Source organism: Trichosurus vulpecula, chromosome 2, assembly GCF_011100635.1.
Source record: "Trichosurus vulpecula isolate mTriVul1 chromosome 2, mTriVul1.pri, whole genome shotgun sequence".
NCBI lineage: Eukaryota > Metazoa > Chordata > Mammalia > Diprotodontia > Phalangeridae > Trichosurus > Trichosurus vulpecula.
The window spans coordinates 56,771,680-56,793,804 of record NC_050574.1 but is presented as its reverse complement, the minus strand read 5'-3'; the positions used below and the strand labels follow the sequence as shown (position 1 = coordinate 56,793,804).

The 22,125-nt window shown below is 45.0% G+C and overlaps 2 protein-coding genes across 2 annotated transcripts; one reads left to right on the top strand and one right to left on the bottom strand.

Annotated features, from left to right (window-relative positions):
* The first annotated feature begins 1,301 nt into the window (after positions 1-1,301).
* On the top strand, positions 1,302-18,466 carry TEX46 (testis expressed 46). The gene is made up of 2 exons (XM_036743738.1): positions 1,302-1,448; positions 18,167-18,466. Exons 1-2 carry the CDS (start codon positions 1,302-1,304, stop codon positions 18,464-18,466), a joined length of 447 nt encoding a protein of 148 aa, XP_036599633.1.
* A 1,154-nt stretch (positions 18,467-19,620) lies between these two features.
* Positions 19,621-21,399, bottom strand: LOC118838642 (leucine-rich repeat-containing protein 14-like). Its single transcript, XM_036745989.1, has one exon. The coding sequence runs from the start codon at positions 21,397-21,399 to the stop codon at positions 19,912-19,914; it is 1,488 nt and encodes a 495-aa protein (XP_036601884.1). The 3' UTR covers positions 19,621-19,911.
* Positions 21,400-22,125: the final 726 nt, after the last annotated feature.

Genomic DNA, 22,125 nt, shown 5'->3' with positions numbered 1-22,125 from the left:
TTGGTCTGCATTTTCTTTTGCAACATGGCTAATATGGAAATATCCTCCACGATTGCGCATGTATAATCTATATCAAAATGCTTACCTTCTCAAGGGAAGTGAAGGAGAGAGAGAATTTGGAAATCAAAATTTTTAAAAATGTGTTAAAAATTTTGTTTACATGCAATTGAGAAAAAAAATTACATTAAAATTAAATGTTTAAAAATAGAGTTCTTAGAGGGAACAGTTTTAAGAAGACTCACTCTTTTCTTAGAGCTAGTCCCAATACTAACAATGATATTTTCATTTAGTAATCCTAAAAACCCTAAGTGAAATCATGTACTTTTGTTCTATCTTACTCTAGAATTTCTTTTGTTTCAAAATTGTTATGAAATTGCTATGAAGTAGTTGGAAACTGCTGAGGAGGGAGGTCTTTTCTGAGTTGGTAAGAGAAACCTTGCTGCTCAGAAATTCTTTGTCTATTAATAAAACTGCATCTTTGACATATTTTGGCTAAGAGGATTTTTTTTTCTTCCACAGCATGTAATGGGCAATACATTACTTTAGAATTGTCAGTGTCTGTCATCCCTCCTGGATGCTAAACTCCACAAGAGCAAGGATTGGGTCTTGATTAAACCTTATAATTGCACATCCCCTCCCCCAGGAGCCAACCACAGTGCTGCATACAATTAGTAAATGTTTAATGAATGCTAGAAGGCAATTCTGAAAAAGGAAAGTGTGAAAGGAGAATTCAGTTGTTCAACAAAACACATGCTTTGTGTAAAAGTGGGCACCAGGGAAGCAAAGGTACCTATAGCAAAGACCTTGTTGTCAAGGAATTTAGAATCTGATGAAGCAGGTCAGTCAATAAACATTTATTAAACACCTACTATATGCCAGGCACTGTGCTAAGTGCTGGGGATACAAAAAAAGGCAAAAACAGTCCCTGATTTCAAGAAGCTTACAGTTTAAAGGGGGAGACAACACACAAACAACTATGTACAAACAAGCTATATACAGGATAAGTAGGAAATAATCCACAGAGAGAAAACAGTAAAATTAGGGAGGTTGAGGAAGGCTTCCTATAGAAGACAGGATTTTAGCCAGTACTTGAAGGAAGCCAGGGAAGTCAGGAAGTAGAGATGAGGAGAGGCACTGTGTATGATCTGGGGTGGGGGGTGTGGCCCAGCCCAGCCCATGTCACAGAAGCACTTTGTTGGGGGGCTGGGAGAGAGTGAAGAACCAGGGGGTGGAGATGGGCAGCCACAGAGTCTTCTTACAGAGCATGCTTCCCTCCTCCATTAGGGAGCCTATAGAGAGTGATGGATACGATAAACTCCTTATGGACCATCATCGCTTGGCTGCTCAACTACAAGCCGATCCTGCTCGTGGTTCTGCTTGTATTGCTGTTGCTCAGCAACTGGCTGGTCAAGCAAGAAGTCTGGCCAAACAGGATGAAGCATGAGATGGTGAGGGGAAGCTCAGCTGGGGCAGATGTTGGGGATGCGTAAAGAGCAGGGAACACAGCCAGCTAAGGGAATACAGAGAGGGGATATTTCAAGGGTGTGATGGAGTCATACACCTAAAAGGAAAAAATGCCAATAGCATAGGGTACAGAGCCATAGCTAGTAACAGGACAAACAGCAAGAAACTCACCCTCAAGTCAGCCTTGTACTTTGAGAGGTGAAAATAAGACAGAAAATTAAGACAAATTCACTTGATCGTGGGGGACAATTAGTTGCTATCATAAAAATTCTTGGTCTTCTAGGTCTCGGTTTCCTCCTCTGTCAAAAGAGGAGATTAAACTGGATGGCCTCTGAGGTCCCTTCCAATTTTGGAATTCTACAAGCCTACACTTTGCACCCTCTAAATTTCAATGCCCCACGACAAAGTCCTAGTCACCACATCCTAGTTATGGCTGTGGTAGGGACATGGTCATATTGAGTACAGCAATGGACACAGGAGAATTCGAAAAGTGTTAGATATGATTGGAAGCTGAAAATTATAGCACTTAGAATTCTGAAGGAACTTAAGATTATCCAGTTCAACAGAGGAGGAAACTGTGTCTCAGAGAGACAAAATGATTTGCCCAATGGCAGGTGTTCAGAGCCAGAATTCAAACCCATAGTCTCGGACTCCACATCTGGTTTGTTTTTTTTTTTTTTTCAATTCACTATACTGCCTCTTCTCTGCCTGGTGCAACTCAGTGATCTATTGTGTCCTGCTGATGTAGAGTGCTCGTTCTCAGTCCTTGCTCTTCCACCAGCTTTCTCATTGACCTGAAAGAGTATCTTTCATTTTATAAAAAGCAAGAGGTTATCAGCTCCTGAGTGAATGCCTCATCTGGTGATTTGGAAGAGACCATGCCTAGGGATCCTCTAAGTGTGAAGGCTCTCCAACCAGGCAGGTTGCAGAGGGGAGGGGGAAAATGTAAGGAAGAAAACACCAGCAAATATGTCTTCCTAGTGGGCCCAGAGAAATGGGAGAGGACGTGTAAGAAACTAATCATGGCTGTGGAGTCTACAGGGAGTTGGTTTTCCAATCTCAGCAGAAGTACAAAGGAGATCCCTTCAGATACTCAGGGTACAAAACCCTAGCATCATATTTGACTTTACCCTGTCCCTCCTTCCCTTCCTGTATCCCAGACTGTGGCCAAGTCTTGTCAGCATTCCCTCCTCAACATCCTTCAAATCTGTCCATCCCCTTCCACTAGACTAGGCACGCTCTTCCATGCTTTCATCATGTCTCACATCTAGAATATTGCAGTAACCATTGGATTAGTCTCCCTGCCTCCAGTGTCTTTCTTCTCTAATTCATCTCCCTTTCAGCCACTAAACTGAAATTCCCTCTAGTACAGGTCTGACTATGTCATTCCCCTTCTCCAGAAACTTTAATGGCTCTCTCTTGCCTCAAGGGTAAAATATAACCCTCCTTCTCTCCAGTTTGGTATTTAAGGCCTTTTATAATCTGGTTTCAACCTACCTTTATGGAATAATTTCATATTACTCCTCTTTGCATGTATTCTATTATAGCAAAATTGTCTTATTGGCTATTCCCTAAACATGGAATTCTATTTTCTACCTCTTTTCAGGTGTTCTTGTCCTCCCAGGTCAGGAGTATACGACTTAAAATAAGTTCTCATAGACCACCACTGATAGCTTCAGCAGAACTGATCTTACTGTATGAAGTGGTTACGAATAAAGTTATAATTTTTGCTTTGTTTAATTGCTAAAATAAAACAATTTTTGCATTTAAAAAAGCAACATACATCTTACCATTATAAAAGACTTCATCTTATTCTTGGAGCACTCTGTCTAGCTTTCACTGGCTAGGTGTGGGAGCATATAATCTCTGGCTATTACTAAAGAAATGTCAGACTGTCTTGATGAAGGTAGAGGCTTCCTACTCACTACAGTCTAGCAGGCAGGAGATAGCTGGTAGGACACCTTGAAGAGATGAAGCAGCAGGGAGTAATGTCCAGCAGTAAATAGAAAACCATCAGAGTGATTATACCCATCAGAGAGCATAAAAGTCCAAGAGAGAAATAGGGAGTCACAGAGATGCAAGACCCAGTAGGGAGCAGTAGAGACACTATGTGATGCTTAAGTGTGGACTCAGTCTTGAACAGTATCACTTGTAGGGAACATGCCCAAAGAGAACAGTACCATAATATACCAGGAGACAGAAGTGGCCCTACAATATTAGAGTTGTGAGTTACCCTTCCATGCATGTGCCCTGGCCACAGTGTTCTTTACAAGTGTGTCCCTATGTGTTGGTGTGTAGGGTATGTTCAGGGAGGACTAGTACCTCTGGTGTGATGGTTGCTGAACCCTTTTCAGGGCTGCTTTCCACCTTTGGTGTCCACATGCTCCACCCACCTCTCACCTGTGGCTCCAAGAAGCTGTGGCATGCAACGAAGTATGGATCAATTCTCTGTTGCTTGTGCTAATTTTGGCCTAACAATTAACACCAAGAAAACACAGGTGCTCCATCAGCCACTGCTGCACCATCCATACATGGAACCATTGGTTACAGGAAATGGAGAAATTCTGACTGCTGTGGATAAGTTCACTTACTTAGGGGTGTACTTTCCAGGGATGTACACATTGATAATGAGGTTGATGCTCGAATTGCCAGAGCTAGCTCAGTGCTTGGGGGGCTGCAAAGGAAAGTATGAAAGAGAAGACGTGTTAGACTGACAACCAAACTGAAGGTCTACAGAGCTGTTGTGCTGATCTCTTTGTTGTACGCCTGTGACAGTATACCAGAGCCATGCCAGGAACTGAATCGCTTCTATTTGAATTGTCTTAGGAAGATTCTGAAGATCACCTGGCAGGATAAGGTACCAAACACTGAGGTCCTTACTCGAACTAAATTGCCAAGCATTCAAACTCTGTTTTAGAGAGCACAACTCTGATGGGCTGGCCATGTTGTTTGAATACAAAACATATGCTTGCCAAAAAGACTATTTTATGGAGAACTCATGCAGGGCAAGCGCTCACATAGTGGTCAGAAGAAGAGAACTGGCATAGGACCGCTCAGCATGGTGTACCCCCATTAGAGAGCTCTATGAGCAAAGCAAAATTGAAACAGCTCAAAGGAAACACAGGATGTGCAAGTTTGGAGAATCCACCCCAAATGTTCATACGGACTATTTGTGTCCGACCTGTGGTAGAGCATTCTGAACTTGTATTGGCCTGATCAGCCACAGTCAGACACACTGAATCTTGACTCTAGCATAGTGATGTCATTTTGGTCCTCTTCAAGAATGAAGGACAACAACCTATGTGCGATCATAGATTCCATGATAATGTCTATTTGTGGGACTTTATTGTTGGGAATGTTCTATCGCTACATTTCTTACTGTGCTTTTTCCTTAATGTCTTTGCTTTGAACTCATTATGTCCTCTGGCTGACTAGTAAGAACAAATGCATCTGTGGAGGGTTGTGATGCAGACCCATAGACTACCTAAAATCTTGGGCAGCTGTTCTGGGAGCCCCACCCAGAAGCATGGGTTCCATGGTCATTACACTGTGGAGAATCATCCAGGAGCTCTATTTTGGATGTTCTAGGACTTATTGCAAGGATCCATTGGAAAACAGAATTTTTTCCTTCTTCTTTGGACTACAATTGGAGAGCAGGGTTTTCCAACAAAAATTGTAGTTTATCCTTCATTCTCAAAGAGGACTATGACGTCAGGAAGGTGGTGCCATGACTTGCAGGTGAATCAGTTCACAGCGAAGGAGGGCTGTGCAAAGTCACCAGCCTCACTTTCTCCTCCAGAGCTCTCTGGGTCCAGCGGCCAGATGTAGATCAGGAAGACTGGAGACCACCCAGCGTCAACAAAAATACCATAAGCCTCAGAACATTGCATTTTCAACACTTCTGTAACATCCTAACCAGAGCCAATAATTGCCCAGATTTCTCTGCCTTGGTGCTCTACCACACATGTATCACACCTGAAGCATGCTCTAGCCAAGACTTAAAGGGTTCATTCTTTTGTGATCCTTCAGGGCTGCCCCACCCAAAAGCACACAAAGTTTCATAGTGAATCCCCTGTAGTGGAGCTGGTAGGCAAAGGCCTGTACTCCTTTACTATCTTACTGCATCTGGAACTCTTGCAGTTGATGCCAGCTTTGTATCATGACCTGCTGATGGTGCTAGATGAGCTACTCTGGGCTCTCCTCTGACCATGAATACATTCTTGGTTGTTCCTTTGGCTGGGAAAGGCCTTGAATTTTCTCTCATTCTTGGTTGTCATCACCATCATCATCATCACCACCTCCAGAGGATCTAAACCATGTAGGGTAATGGAACTTTGTCACATGGAAATGAAGCTGGGTCTGAGGACTCCACCAGAAAGTGATGTCATTAGTGTTAGGGAAATTAACTTTATCCAACTCAGTCCTCTTTGCCTCAGTTTTCTCTGGATGACTGGTAGCAGGTGCAACTATATAAGGAAGGACTTAAGTAAGAGATACAGTTAACCAGGATTTTGTTGTAGATATGAATAGCGTTGACCTCAAAGGAAGAGAAATTACTGAGTAATTGAAGAAGAAGGAGAAACTGGAAGTGGCAATGGGGGCAGTGAGGAGTATTTAAACTCCCCTACCTATATCCGTGTGTAAAGGAGAATGAGTGATGGTGCAGCCGGTACTGGAAAGGGTGCCCAGGAAGGCTGCATCATCAGAGGAAAGTCAGGTTTCAGTAAGTTAGTAAATAGAAAAAGGGGAAGGAATAGATTTAAGATAAAAAGAAATTTGTCGTCCACGGAACAGGCATTGCAGAGGGCACAGCGGAAGGTCTAGGTGGGATTAGGATGAAATTTTGGAGTGGGAGGGTTGAGGGGGGATGGGAATGAGGAGTCAGGTGGTGGAGGGAGGTGGGGAGTAGGGTTTGGATGATGATCTATAGGAGTTCAGAGTCCCTGGGGTGTGAAGGTTATGACCAGGTGTGAGGATGTTCATCACTGAGTACAAGATATCTCTCCTCTTTCCCACAGAGGTTGAAGATTAGGTTGGAGGCCAGTGCAATATGATATTTATGTCTCAGTTTCCTCATCTGTAAAATGAGGATAAAAATGGCCCCCAAAACAAGATATTTGCAAAGTGTTTTGCAAATCTTAAAGTGCTATATACAAATGTTAGTTACTGTGATTGTTATTATCCTATAATTGGTAAAGTATTATGGACGAGCATTTTTCTGTATATGATTTTCATACCAGCATCCACTCTGACCACGGTACAGACTTTTAAAGCAAATAGCTTAAGAAGGTCTTAGCCTTTTCAGGAATCAAGTCTAGAATTATACCTTATCATCCTCAGGGTGACCTAGTGGAAAGCATTCCAACTGAATGCTGTATACCTTACGTACATTGCTGCCCAAAATGATGTTACAGCCTTTGTACTCCATAACTCTCAGTGTGGGGGTAACAAGCCTATCGACTTGTGTTTTGGAGTCTCAGCAGATGGAGAAAATCAGTTTATCTCTGAACGGAGAGATTGGTTGAAAGAGGCCCAGCCAGAAGAGCAGCAGCAGACCTAAGGAAGGGGGGGGACATTTGAGTCTGCTGTCAACACTTTCATCGAAGGGATGGATTTCTACTAAAACCTTGGCATACTTGGTACATGCAATCAGGTGATCACCAAGCTTTTATTAAGTACTTACTGAATGCCAGGTACATTAAGTGCTAGTCTTGGTGATACAAAGCAGAATAAACAGAAACTTTCACTGCCCTCAAGACCTTACATTCTGTCTAACAGATTTAAGATGGCAGACTGATGAAAAACCACTCCATCTGAAGAATTAGAAAAACTAGGCCACTTGCCGGTTTAGAGGCAGCCTGTTTCAGGGGGAAAACAAACAGACAAACAAATCAACCACTGGATTCGGAGTCAGGACACCTTGCTTTGAATTCTAGTTCTGCTTCCTACAACCTGTGTGACCTTGGACAAATCACTTAACCTCACTGGGCCTCAGTCTTCATCTGTAAAAATGAGGGAATGGTTTAGTTTCCTTTCAGTTATAAATCTTTAATCCTATGATCCTAAAGGGAGCCCTAGAGAACAGTCAGAACCCTGCAAATAGGATATATATCACACCCACCTATTTCCTATTAAGGAGTTGGCCAGACTTCCTCCTGAGCAGAAGGAAAGGCAAGATGGAGAGTCAGCCAAGGGGCCTTGGGGAAGAAGGGCCTGATCACCAGTTGCAGAGAGACTGTTAGAGCCTGATAACAGCTCAGAATATGATGACTCATAAGAGGAAGAAACTGGTTGTTGCAACCCACCAGAGTTTGGGATATCAACCAAGATTCTCCCAGTCCCAGGGGGACCTTTCCTCATACAAGGGGGAGGGCCGAACCTAGAAAACAGCCCCTTTCTTTGCTAACGCTCCAGTCATGGAGACTCCAAATGAATAGAGAGGACACACATATAGCCTGATGAGAGTGACACCCTTATCTACCCACCAGCTCAGTGGGGTTCTCCTGGCCAGGGGTTGGGAAGAAGCTGCCAGGCAGTCTAGGCCAGCCACAGGCTTCGACCTAGATCCCAGTGAGAGCGTAGTTGGTTTCTTAGGCTAGAAGCCAAGCCGAGGAATGATACTGTATTAGGAGAAAGGGGAGAGATGGTTCTTCGCTCAGCCAAATGAGGCCAATGATTACAGCGCAGGTAATATGCGTTTTGTGGCTTATCACAATAGATACTGTACATAATAGAAGTCAACATTGCATTATGACTTTATGTGTTTGCTGTGCAATATCTTTTTATAGAAACAAATTTACATTAATATATTTTTCTACATCTCCTAAATTTCCCCTTGTATCCTTTCCCCTCTCCCTCTCAGACACCATCTTTCATAACAAAGAATTTTTTTTTCAATAAGAAAAAAGAGGAAGAGGAATATAATATAACAAAATGGATCAAAACATAGAAAAAAATCTCACAACATATGCAGTGTTATGCATCCATGGAGGTCTCCAACCCCCCCCCCCCCACCCCAACCCCCAGCTCTGCCAAGGAGTGGGAAGACGTGTTTTCTCAAATCTCTTCTTTGGGGCTGAACTCATTCTTTGCAACTTTATGTAATATATGTTCACAGCTTCTTTGTAATATATATTAGCCAGGGGTATGCAGAGTCAAGTTCCAAAGAGCTGATTGTTAAATTTTCATTTTGAGCATTTATACCATGGAAATTGACAAACACTACAAATCAGGACTTGATTTATTATTTTACTGATTACCTAGACTTAAGAAAGCAATGGAGAAATGTTAATCATGTAGATTAAACTGAAAAGTGTATCATAGGTACATCATTTCTGGAGAGCTGGTTGTTAAACATTTATCAGCACATTCCTGGTTAATATGGAATGTTGTGTGTGCTCTCTTGCCGTATGTATATGTAAGATGTTTACATAGGGAATCTCTGAATTTTATCAGTAGTCCTTTATATGTTGCTCTGTTTTATACTAGGTTGAGTCTTTGGTTTGACGTGGGACACGGGTACTAGCGTATAGAGTGCCTGGCCTGGAGTCAGGAAGACTCCCCTTCCTGATTTCAAATCAAACCTCAGACACCTGCTTTGTGACCCTGGCAAGTCACTTTACCCTGTTTGCCTCAGTTTCCTCATCTGCAAAATGAGCTGGAGAAGGAAATGGCAAACCACTCCAGTATCTTTGCCAAGAAAACCCCAAACGGGGTCACGAAGAATCAGATATGACTGAAAAACGACTGAAAAACAATAAAATTGTATCCATCACACACGTCAATGCTAGAGGCATTCAGTTCTAGCTTGAATACCACATATTAAGTAGTTTCATATCATGATGTTATGGGGAAAAGAGTGCTGGATTTGAAGTCAGAGGACCTGGGTTTTAATTCTCATCCTGCCACCTGTGTGACCTTGGGGAAATCACTTAACTCCTCGGGCTCTCATTTTCCTCACCTGTAAGCTAAAGGGAAGTCGGAAGGTGGCCTTTAAGACTTAACTTAATCCTGTATGCATCTTGTTTGCTTTTGGTTAGCAAGGTATGGCAGTTTATAGCTTCTGACTATGGCTAAAAAGCTATTAGTCTGTCCTGGTGAGGGAAAAGATCTTTTGGAAACCGCATCTTAGCTCACTGGAGCTGTAGGTGTCCCTAATGAGATGTAGCCCAGAAATTGGTGGTAGGGAACAAAGCCTAGCAGCAGCTAGGAGACCAGCAGAATAATTCACCTGGAAAAGAGTAAAAAAGAGAGACAGAGATAGATAGATAGAAACAGAGACAAAGAGACACAGAGAGATGGGGGTTGAGAGGAGCAGTAGAGACATTAACCGTGTGATGCTCAGAAGCAGGTTCAGCATAGAGCAGTGTCCTGCAGGGAGCAGGTCCAGAGAGAAAAGAACCCTGACGTCACCAGAAGACACCAGCGGCCCTGCTACACTGGAAATGTGAGGTGATCCTCTATGTCTTTTCTCAGTCACATGTGTTCTTCCACGTAAACTCCTAAGCACCAGCCGCATGTATAGACTGTACTTGTGCCCTGATGCCTGAACTCTCCCCATGCCCGCTCCTCCCATTGCTGGGGTGTGTAATTGTGAGAAAGATTGCCCCAGATTTATTGTGGGGGAGACTCCATCGCCACTTTTCTTACTATGCTATTTAAGTTGGAAATAATTTTGTCCTCTGGGTGACGAGTAGGAGCTTGAAAGCTATGGTTTTGAGTGGATGTGGACCCTCAGAATACCTTGAATATAGAATGGCTTTTCTGGAAGCCCCTCATATATACACATATATACACATATATGTGTACATATACATACATATATTATGTGTGTGTGCGTATATACACAGTACACATTACAGTATTCAGAGGCAGCTAGATGTCACCACGGATAGAACGCTGGGCTTAGAATCAGGAGGACCTGAGTTAAAAATCTAATCTCAGATATTTACTAGCTGTGGAATCCTGGACAAGTCACTTACCCTCTGTTTGCCTCAGTTTCCCCAACTGTAAATGGAGGTACTAATAGCACCTACCTCCCAGGATTGTTGTGAGGACCAAGTAAGATAATGATAGTGAAAGCACCTAGCACATTGCCTGGCATGTCCCTCCCCCCCTCACCCTAATTATTGTATTTTCCCTTAGTTTCCCCTTAGTAGAGTGCAAGCCCCTTGAGGGCATGGAGTGTTTACTTTTTGTTTTTCTGGTCTATGTCTGGTCTACACTGTTTTTGATACTGTCAACTGGACTAGAACCAGCCTCTGTCTTGTGAGGGGCCGGAACCGAAACGGAGCAGGTTAGAGACAGGACGCAAACAGAAGTTTAATTAATTTCAGAGTGAGGAAAGTGACACCTGTAGGTGGAAGCCCCCCTCCTAAGAAGGAGGTCACTCATATACACGAAAGAGGTCGGCCCACAACACAGTCATTCTTAGATCTTGAGATAGTTCTCACGGTTGGCATTCCTTGGGATAATACAGGTGTTCTTGGGTCCTGTGGGAACAGTCATTGTCTCAAGTCTTGGATCATGACCACCCTTCAAGGCACAGTACCAGAGTTCTGTGATGGGAACAGGAATGCGGTACCTGTCAGTGACAAGGAATGGGGATTGTGCATATGTGATGGATGGCCCTGGGAAACAGGGGCAGCTAAATTTCTTAGTGAACACCTGGGGCTGGTGCAAGCAATACGCTTTGCCAGAGGGTGAGATCATTCCAGGCCACAAAGGATTATTGTTATGCCAAACTCTGCACAACCTGCTTGCTGGGCCTTAGCAGGATCCTTAACAGGATGTCTCCAAAATATTTGGCCTGATACCTAATATATGCCTGCTTGAATTAATAAGATGAAGTTTTCCTAGAGGGCCAAGTCAGCTCCCCCATTGGGCACCTCCTGACTGTGAAGCTTTTAACCCTCCTGAGCTCAATTTCCTCAGCTACAAAATGGAGATAAACATACTTGCACTCCCTACCTTACAGGGCTGTTATCGGGAAGGCTCTCTCTGTGAATTGTAAACTGACAATGGAAGTGGGTATTTTTCAGGGTTCCAGTTAATGTCACAGATTTCAGATATAGACTTCTTCTAGACCACTTCTCCTTTCTCCCCAATTATATTTTATCACTTCAATCCTGGTGAAATCCCTCTGAAGGTCAGAGAGGGAGAATGGTAGCTGGGTTTTAGGAGATGATATTGCTAACCTGCCACTGTTAGATCAAGGGCTTTCGGTTATTATCCAAGTTGAGGGGATCAGAGACCCTTAAGGGAAGAGGCCTCCAGGGGGTTGGACCCAATTCTGGTGGAGTTCTAGGGGGGTTATATGTCCATCTTCCCTGCAGCAGCCAAGGCCCCACCAGGGCCTCCTCCCTTCCAGGGTCTAGTTACTACGGTTGGGCCTTTCCCAGGGCCCAACATCTTTCATGATCCCACCTACTTCAGCAGTATGTTATCCTCCTAGACACAAGAATTCCTGGTTACCACTCTTGTGGGTATAGACAACACTTAACCATTAACATTTTTTTTTTACCCAGTTTCAAAAATATATGCTGTCCAAGCTCAGAGGCTCTATGTGTGAACAGAACAGCTTGTTGACATTTGCATGGGGTCATTCTAGGGGAGCTGAAAGGTCCCTTTCCCCCAACTAACTCCCTGCCTGTCCTGCTGAAGTGCCTGAAATTCCTAAAACGAGAGTCATTAAATACAACACTAATAATATTAATACTAATTAATTAATACTCTAATAATAGTAATAATACTAATATTTAAATAGAATAAAATTGAACCTTACTAGTAATGTTAAAATAGGACAAAATAATATACTAGTAGTAACAAATTAGGATAATAACAGCTAGTATTAAATGCATTAAGGTTTGTGAAGAGCTTTCAATACATAGTGGCTAGAAAGCTGGCTTGGAAGCCAAGAGGACCTGGGTTCAAATTCTGCCTTTGACACATACAGACTGCGTAAGTCTGGCCAAATCACTTAACCCCTTGATGTCCTAAGCTGCTGTCTCGACCTATAAGCAGCAAGAGAGGTACCACCCATGGCAGAAGGAGTTTCCTTCCCTGGAAGTTCCCTAACAAAGAAATCATATGTGCTCTCTTCATCCCTAATTAATAATGGTTAAATAGTTGTCATGGTTCAATTTTTAAAAATAAGGCATTAGAAACAGTTAAATAGTATAATATAATGTAACACTGCACTCATACATCAAAAAAGTACAGAATCACTTTATGTGGAATTCAACAATGAATGACATATGGCCGTACGAGTCATCACTTTTCCTGCAACATCTTAATTCAGCCAACTTAGAATTTTCTGTTGTGTCCAACTCTTGGTGACACCTTTTACAGTTTTCTTGGCAAAGATACTGGAGTGGTTTGCTATTTTCTTCTCCTTTTATAGATGAGGAAACTGAGGCAAACAGGGTTAAGTGACTTGCCCAGGGTCACGCAGCTAGTAAATGTCTGAGGTCATATTTGAACTCGGGAAGAGGAGTCCACCTGACTCCAGGTCCAGCGCTCTGTGCACTATGGCGCCCCCTAGCTGCATTATCCTAATTGACCTTTCTGTATCTGTGCCTAGATTAGCTGGTGTTATAGGGCTCAGTACAATTATTTTTTAAAAAACCTTACCCTGAAAGGCAATCCATTATAATATACTTTCTCTTGTTAGCTATCTCTGCATGAGACAGAGGACTGACAAATTCAGACGTAGTCCAAAGGTGTTTGGATTGGTTGTAGGGGTGGGGTATTAGATCCAGGAAAGCCGATTGTTAAATTTTCAGCATGAGCTTTTACAGCTCAGCATATGCTACAAATCGGAGCTTGATTTATTGTTTTGCTGATTTCCTAGACTTGAGAAAGTGATGGAGAAAATGTTAGTGAAGATTAAACTTAAAAGTGTGTCCAGTATACGTTTTTTCCTCCCATAGAGCCAATTATTAAACATTTACCAGCACAGCCTTGATTGGTTCTCAGTCTTTTTGGAATGAGGACCTCCTTTTAATATTTAACAATTTCATGGACTTTCCCCCAGCTCCTGCCCCATTTTCATGACAGCTGCTATACATTAGGATTTGTCAATCAAGAAAATATGAGATGTGTCTGATGTGGACATTTGTTTTGCTGGACTGTGCAACTAAGTACTGAGGGCTTCATCTTTCAGTTTTTAAATATTTGCTTAAAGGGAAAGGAAGTGGGAGGGACAGATTGATAAAAATACTTATTAAATAAAGGAATAAACTATTTTTAAAAAAAGAAAATGCATGATGGTCAAAACCTACTAAAAATTTTGAGGACCATTTTCCTTATTTGTCCAGTCTAATCATCTTTCTTATTTTGACAGAACTAAACATGACAGTGCTTAGTACTAACAGGGACTTCCAGGTTGCTCTTGTTAACTCTGAAGGTCTCCCCGTGTCTGTCTCTCTCTGTCTCTCTCCCATTTTTTCTCTCCTTTCTCTCTTCTCTCCTTTCTCCTCCCCTTTTCTCTCTCTCCTCTGTCTCTTTCTCTCCTCTGTCTCTCTGTTTCTCTCTCTCCTTTCAAACTCTCTCTCTCTCTCTCCCTCTCCCCTCCTCTGTCTCTCTGTTTTTCTCTCTTTCCTTTCAACCTCCCCCCCTTCTCTCTCTACTCTCTCTTCTGTCTGTCTCTATTTCGCTCCTTTCGAACCCTCTCTTTCTCTCTCCTCTCTCCTTATCGCTCCCCCTCCTCTTTTTCTCCTTTCTCTCTCTTCCCCTTCTCTTCCTCTTTCTCTTTCACACACATTCCCCGCCCCCCCCACACACATACACACTGAAGTGTCTAGAGTTGTTCCCTAAAGGAGTGGGGTTTGGCAGGAGGGCATCTGTCTTAAAAGGGTGAGAAGAAATGGGAAGACAGCTCTGAATCATAAACCACATGGTTTTGTCTAATCCCTGCTCTAGCCCCGAATTGTCTGAGTTTTTGTTTGTTCTGTTTGTTTTGGGTTTTGGTTCTCCTATTCAGAGCTAATTGGCCTGTATGGTAATTAGGATCTAACCTAGGCGTGGGATTGTTTTTTTAATAGCCGGGAGGAACCTTAAAAGATACTGTATTAAAGTATAGAATATAGTGACATAAAATGTTAGAGCCGAAAAAGGCCTTAGGACTTTGAATGCAGAACTGAAAGGACTTTAGGGCAGAGAGGTAGGGTAGTAGAGACAATGACACACTTTGAGTCAGGGTGAAGTGACTCGCCCAGGGTCACACAGCTAGTAAGTGTCTGAGGCCAGATTTGTACTCAGGGAGAGGAGTCTTGCTGACTCCAGGCTGGATGCTCTGTGCACTATGGCGCCCCCTAGTGGCCTCTGTCAGGCTTACGAAGTGCTTTCTTCATGATATTCTTGTGAGGTCTGCAGCCCATTTCCCTCATTTTATTCCTGAGGACACTGTGGTTTAGAGGATGTTGGTGGGCCTAGGGGCAGGCGGAGCATCTCTAGCCAACGTGCTTGTACAGTCGGCCTGCGCAAACAGAATTCCAACCTATCTCCAAGTCACTGGCGGTAGCAGAGAGGATGGAGGAAGTCATGTCCTCTGCAGACCCTGAAGCACTCTCTAGTTTGCAATTTTCCATGTTCTCTCAGTGTGAAGAAGCAGAATGCTGTGTTGTTTTGTTATCGCTGTTGTTGCTGAGTCATATCTGACTCTTCCTGATGCCATTTGGGGTTTTCTTGGCAGAGATACTGGAGTGGTTTGCCGTTTCCTTCTCCAGCTCATTTTACAGATGGGGAAACTGAGGCAAACAGGGTGAAGTGACTTGGCCAGGGTCACACAGCTAGGAAGCATCTGAGGACAGCATTCTATTCACTGCACCATCTAGCTGATTTGGAGTTGGAGGAAACTGCTCAAATCCCAGCTTTGGTAGAATCATGTGACCTCGGGCAAGTCACTTACCCTTTCTGAACCTTTTTCCTCATCTGTAAAAGGAGGCATTTGGTCTAGATTAGGGCCTTTTAACCTGGCATTCATGAAATTGAAAAAAATAAATATTTGGAAAACTGCACTTTGCGTATTTTTTTCCTTTATAATCCTATTAATTTAATTTTGTTTTTTGGTTTTTTTTTTGGAGGGAAGAAGACAGGGCAATTGTAGTTAAGTGACTTGCCCAAAGTCACACAGCTAATGTATCAAGTGTCTGAGGTAGGATTTGAATTCAGGTCCTCCTGACTTCAGGGCCAGTGTTCTACTCATTGGGTCACCTAGTTCCCCCCCTTTTAATTTTATACTTTTAAGAACATTCTTTGGAGCAAGAATGCAAAGACTTCCCCAGACTGCCAGAGACATTTGTGTTTGTCTGTTTTTTCTTTTCACCAAAGAGGACCATGACATCAGGGAAATGATAACACGACTTACAGTTGACTTTGATTTGAGTGAGGGAAGGCTGTGCAGGGTCACCTGCCTCACTTTCTCCTCTAGTGCCATCTGGGTCCACTGGCCAGACATTCATCAGGATGACTAGAGATAGCCCAGGATGCATTAGGAGACCCTGGCCCTTTCAGGCTAAGATCTTTTTAGGTTCTCACTTTGAGAGGTAACACCCATTCAGTGAATAGGCTTCTTTAAGAAGTTATCAAGGGACATTAGGTTCAAGACATTAAGAAGGTGAAGAACCCCTGGAGTCTAGAAGATTACCAAGCAGAAAAGTTCTAACATACATGTGTATCCTATCCCCAACCAAGTTTGTCTTTATTTGGCATATATATTTATTTTTATGGAAATATATGCAAATATATAATATTTATATATAAATATATGTAAATATATTATATTTATATGTATTTAGTATATATTTAATAAATTGGCATATAGTACACATATATTGTGTATTTAGTATATGTGTGTGTATATGTATACATGTGTGTGTATTGATATACATATACATATGTATATATGTACATCAGAGGTGTCAAAATCAGTGCCTCTGCTGTCGCAAAACTCCCTGGTGTAGCCTGAAGCAGATTAAAAGATAATTAGGAAATGTCTAACAAAATAAATAAAAATACAATACAGCATAGATAATGGTAATTTGTGGTTTTCTACTTGCTGTCTCTTCCAGTTGAATGTAAACTCTTGGAGTCCAGGGACTGTTTCATCTTTGGCTCCTTAGTACTTAGCACAATGCCCAGCCTATAGTAAGCACCTCAATGCCTGTTATTTTAGAGATTCGTTGATTCTGTGTTCTCAGGTCTTTTGGGGCTGTGACAACCCATAATAAACCCCATTGAAAGAGCTAAGTCAGAGTCGACAACTTATCATGTAGCCTTTACAAAGTGCTTTCACATTCATGTTCTCATTTGATTCCCCCAACTGTCCTGTGAAGGAGGCAGGGAAATTAGTTTTAACATCACGTCATCAAATTGTAATTTGAAATCATACTGACCAAAGGATGTAATATTTGTAAGGCATTTGGATTGGGGTGTGGCATCCAGCACGTGCTTAATAAATGCTTGTTCACCTCCATCATGACCCAAGCCCTTTCTTCATTCTACAAATGAGAAACCTGAGGGCCATGAGAACACATAGGCAGTAAGTGGCTGAATTGGGTTTTGTACCCAGGAGCTGGAAGCTAAGGTGGGGTAGGGGTTGGTGGGCGTGTATCTTTTGGACAGTCCCTCTGCTGTTCAAGAAGGTTGGGCTGCTCAGAACGGCCCACTTGGCTGTCCTCTCACCTGACATTCTGTTTCCAGTCCTTCGCCTTTGCCCGGGCTGTCCCCTATTCCTAGTACACTGTCCCTCTTTTGTCTCTGCTTCTCATAATTCTGAGCTTACTTCAAAGCTTAGCCCCAATCTCCTCACCTACATGGGGTCTTCCCTTAGCCCCACCCCTAGCTGCCAGTGTCACCTTGCCCTGAGTCTGACCCCTCTGCTTACTCGGAACATTTTTTTTTTGTATTTATTCATGTGACATGTTGTTTGTGCTAATAGTGTAAATTCCTTGAAGTCTCTCTATTCCCAGTACCTAGCACAGCGCTTGACACATAGTAGGTGGGCATTTATTAGTGCTGGTTGAATGGATGGATGGATGAAATCTGGCCCAGGGTTTATGGGAGCTAGAGCTGGACGAGATTATCTTTCTAGTTCAATCTCTTCATTTTACAGATGAGGTAGAAGGAGATCAGCTGATTTACTGGAGTTTCCTCCAGTGTCCTTCCTTATCACTGAGGCTCCCCTGCTATGATTTCACTAATCCATAGGGGAAAGATTGTTCAGCAGCTGTCAGTCTTGGTTGATGTGGGATACCCAGAGGCATAATAGAGGCTGGGTAATAGGATTTATCCTAGGGTACCAATATGGGGAAGGTGGTTTGCTATTCCTCACTGTGTCAGTCCTTTGTGAGACCTTCTTGCTTCCCTGTCCAGCCCCAGGCTGTCATCTCAGCTTCCTGTCACCATTCCATGACCTTCTCCTCAATCCTGGTATCTCCCTGCCTATCACCTACCAGGGGATTGGAGTCCATAGGGATAACACTTCTGGGCCTGGGGATCCCCTGCTTTCACAGTGATCCTCCGGGGTTAAGGGTGATGACGTTGGAAGGTATTGGTGGATCGGGGATCCTGCCCCTCTCTCCCTTATTTTCCCAGCTGAATTTGCCTTGGGTGCCTGAATTCCTTGCTATGGCTTTGGCTCCATCTCTGTTTATTCCTATAAACTAAGTTTTTGTCTTTTTGGGGGGCTGGGGCATCTTAGGAATATATAGAAAATCCAAAGGTCTCGGAGTGTACCACCAGCAACGCCATCATCACAGCTAAGGAGATCGACAAGATGCATGCCTGCTTTGCTGTTCAAGACAAACTCATGGAACGTCTCATGTTCAACGAGATGAAGCTGAAAGTATTGGAGAACCAGATGTTCATTGTTTGGAATAAAATGAACCGCAGGAAGAAGTCGTGCCGGCCCCAGATTCCTTCCCCAGCCAAGTACCTCCCCAGGCGAAATGGCTTCTCCTCTGCCTCGGGCCTCAGCTCCAATTCCCATGGGCCTTGCTGACTTTCCCCGCCCCCCTCGTTGACTAGTAAAACCTAAGGATTGATGCTTGCCTTCTTTTGAGTAAATTTCAACCTGACAGGTGGCAGGGAGTGGGCCAGGAGGATCAGAGCAGAGAGAAGCCTTCTCAGGCCAATCCGAGATATTCCCGGGCCAGGGTAGCGAGCCTGGCAGGGGTGGAATAGGGAGCTCAGATGGGTGCCCTGGCTGGAGGAGTCCTGGGGGAGACTGCGGAAAAGCTACCGAGGCAAGGGTGGGTGGGGGAGGACAGAGGATGCCCTGGGGGAAATCGCAGGAAAATCTGTCTGGGAAAGTTCAGGGGAACCTTATGGGAGAAAGGTAGAGCGCTCTGGGTGAAACTCCATGAGAAGCCATGAGGAAAATGCACAGGAACCTCTTGTGTGTCTGTGGGGATGCCTTGGGGAGGGGGAAAATAGCAGGGGAAGCCTTGGAGGGGTGGACACTGGGGAAGGCTGCAGGGGAAGCCCTGGGGGGGGGTGGACACTGGGGAAGGCTGCAGGGGAAGCCCTAGACATTTTAAGTGGGTGTGTGTGATGGGGAGGTGGTTTATTCTGGTGTTCTATTCTAGGAAGGAGAAGGAAATCCAGATGGGAAGGCACATGGCAAAGAAAGCTTTGGAGGAGGGTGGGGTGCTTCAGGGAAACTGGAAGAGAAGGGAAGCTCTGCGTGAAGCTTTAGGAGAAATTCAGGGTTGGGGGATCATGGATTTAGATTTAGAGCTGGACGGAAACTTGGAGGTGACTGAGTCCTACCTTCTCATTTTTCAGATGAGGAAAATTGAGACCCAGAGTGGTTAAGTGATTTAGATTAGGATTGCATAGCTAGTAGTGTCTGAGATCAAATTAGAACTCAGATCTTCCTGACTCCACACTCAGTGGTCTCTGCTCAGGCTCTTGTCTGCAGCATCTCAGAAGGAACTATAAGAGATTTATATAGAGAGGTGATATAATTGGGGTGGAGGAATTGGTAGAAATAGCAAGGAAAGCCCTCGGGGGAAATCCCTGGGGGAACTAGAGGGGAGGATGCCCTAAGAATCTTCAGGGAAGGTTTTGAGGTCAGAGGAGACTGCAGAGGAGGATGTTCTGAAAGCTTGGCAGAAGTGGCAAGACCACTGGACTGGTTTTTTTTTTCATGGGTCCTGGAGTTTATTACATACAAATAAATACCCCCAGGAAAGCCAGAATTTCTGGCCCTAGAACAACTCTGCCATTATGTCCGGCATGGACAAGGCATAGAAAGTCTATAACCCCGTTACACAACCCATCCAGGAGCATATACTGAGTATGGCCTATTCTGGTTCTGCCAAAGCTCAGAGAAGGAGGCACTCCTTGGAATGATACTGCATCAGTAGCAAAGCAGAGGAATACTGCCTCTCTTCGCACTTCCCCTCCCCACCCTTGTACTCCATAAATATAAATATACAGATACTACAGGCTGAAGTAGTCAAAACTGTTGTGGCCGTAGACATCCATGGTCCATAGCACATTGTGGCACTGTCTGGCCTGTAGCAACTGCTGCAGCTCGGCTTGCACACTGGCAAGCCTCTCTTCATCCACAGTACTCTCTAGGAGATGGGCTGAAGAGGGTGGCCATGGCAGGTCCCTGTAGCAATCCACAGGGACTGGGTGAACAACCAGCTGGAGCTCAGGCAATGTCAGTGAGTGTTCCATCAAGTTCTTCACTCCAGCGCTAGCAAGAGGGTTACCATAGAGACTAAGGTAGCGGAGATGGGTACAGCAGCATAGGTTAGGCAAGGTACTAACAAGGTTGACATCCATGAGCTGGCACTCTGTAACATCCAGACAACGCAGGGAGGCTGAGGCTTTCCTCAGTAGTCTCTGAAAAGGCGCCAGGAGGTCACCAGATAGTTTGTTGCCACTGAGGTCCAGCTTCTTGAGATGGGTGGCATGGGGGCTCTGGGCCAAGTAACTCAAGTCCCCAGAGAGAAGGGCACAAAAGGGAAGTTCCAGGCTTTCCAGAGGACCCTGTAGACTGCTAAGGAGCTGATGAAGGCGGCCTGAGAGTCGAGAGGAACCCATGTTGAGTTCCTTGAGGCTCTTCAGCTGGCCAATGGCAGAAACAAAGAGTTGGAAGTTGCCTTCTGCCTCAGCTGTGAGCCTCCGCACATCCACATTGCTGTATTGTAGCTTCAGGCTCAACAGGTGGGTGAACTTGGCCATGTGGGGTACGACAGTGCACAGGCCTGAGAGTCCCAGGTTGTTGAAGCGAAGGTCCACCTGGCGCAGACACGCTGGGTCCAGCAGCTCCAAGAGAGCTACAGTGCTAGCACCCGACAGTTCCTCAGCCCAAAGGTCCCTGCAGCGAAGGCGAAGGGGGCCGCAAGTGCTGTTCTGGAGAGCCTCTTTCAGGACGCTGTAAGAAGTTCGGTTCACCAGCAGGTCAGTGTGCACTTCCACAGGACTAGCGGCAGGGACCTGAGGATCCAGCTTTTGGCGCTTGCCCAAGCGTTGAGCTGCTCTGGCCTGGGTCTGGGCGCTAACACAGGTCCTCGCCACTGCCACTGAGCGAGCCCACATGCTCATAGTCGTGGGGTCCTGCCCGCAGCTGGCATCCCGGAAGCCAGTCATGTCCAACACTCGAAGCTGAGGCTTCCTGCTGCTAGACTCCCTGCTGCGCGGCGCGGCGAGCAGCGCCAGGATCACGGCTTGCACGCTCTCCTTGCGGGGCCGCTCGGGCCAGCCGAGCTGTTTGGGATGGGGCAGCAGCTGCCGGAAGCTGAGGCGCTGGAAGGGCCAGGTCTGCACCAGCGCCTGCAGCACCAGCGTTCTGCCGTACATGAAAGCGGCCTGGAACAAGGCCGGGTACAGCTCCCGAGGCAGGGAGGCCAGAACCCGACATGCCAGTTTCTGGTGTCGGGTAACCTGCACAGCACACAGACTCAGTAACGACAGCATTTCTGCGGAACCGACCCGGCACCTCTGCGCAGGCGCGGCTCGGCGGCGGAGGGGGGGGGGGGTGGCGGCTCCGGAAGGGAGTCTCTACGCAGGCGCACCTCGACACACCACACGAAACCCCTTACCAGTCTGCGCAGGCGTGATCAGAAAAAGGACTCAGTGCAGGCTTAGGTCCGGAGGCCAAGACTGGGAAAAGGCGGCCGGGCGGGATAAGGGAGGCCAGCCCCAGCCCTTTATAGGGCCGCCCCTCAAGCCCCGCCTCTAGACCCCGCTCTCATCCTCTTTGCGGGAGAAACCAACAGCCAACCAGGCCAAAAACACGGCCTGGAATGTAGGCGGGCCGACCACTGGATTGGTTAACAGGAGATCTGGGTTTGAATCTTGTCTTGACCTGGACCCTTTTTTTTTTGAGCTATCTTCTTGTCTCACCCAGACTGGAAATGCAACAGCCACTCATGGACTTCAACACAATATTGATTGGTACAGAAGCATGCTGGCCGGTTCCGTTTCTGATCTGGGATGGTTTGCTCCTCCATGGACAGCCTGGTGGCCCGATTTCCAGGAGCTCATGGTGTTGACACCAGACTTAATGCAGATGTCTGATTGACTTTAGCCCAACTGCAGCTCAGAACTCCTGAGGTCAAGAGACCCACCAGCCTGAGCCTGTCCTGGAGCAGGGAGGACAGGCAGGAGGCACTTCTCCTAGCTGACACTGATGCTTTCTGT

Bases quoted from the DNA above. Each gene is read 5' to 3' on its own strand.
- TEX46 (XM_036743738.1), top strand. From the start codon at position 1,302: ATGGATACGATAAACTCCTTATGGACCATCATCGCTTGGCTGCTCAAC. The intron at 1,449-18,166 runs GTGAGGGGAAGC...GGGGCATCTTAG, and splicing joins ACAGGATGAAGCATGAGATG to GAATATATAGAAAATCCAAA.
- LOC118838642 (XM_036745989.1), bottom strand. From the start codon at position 21,399: ATGCTGTCGTTACTGAGTCTGTGTGCTGTGCAGGTTACCCGACACCAG.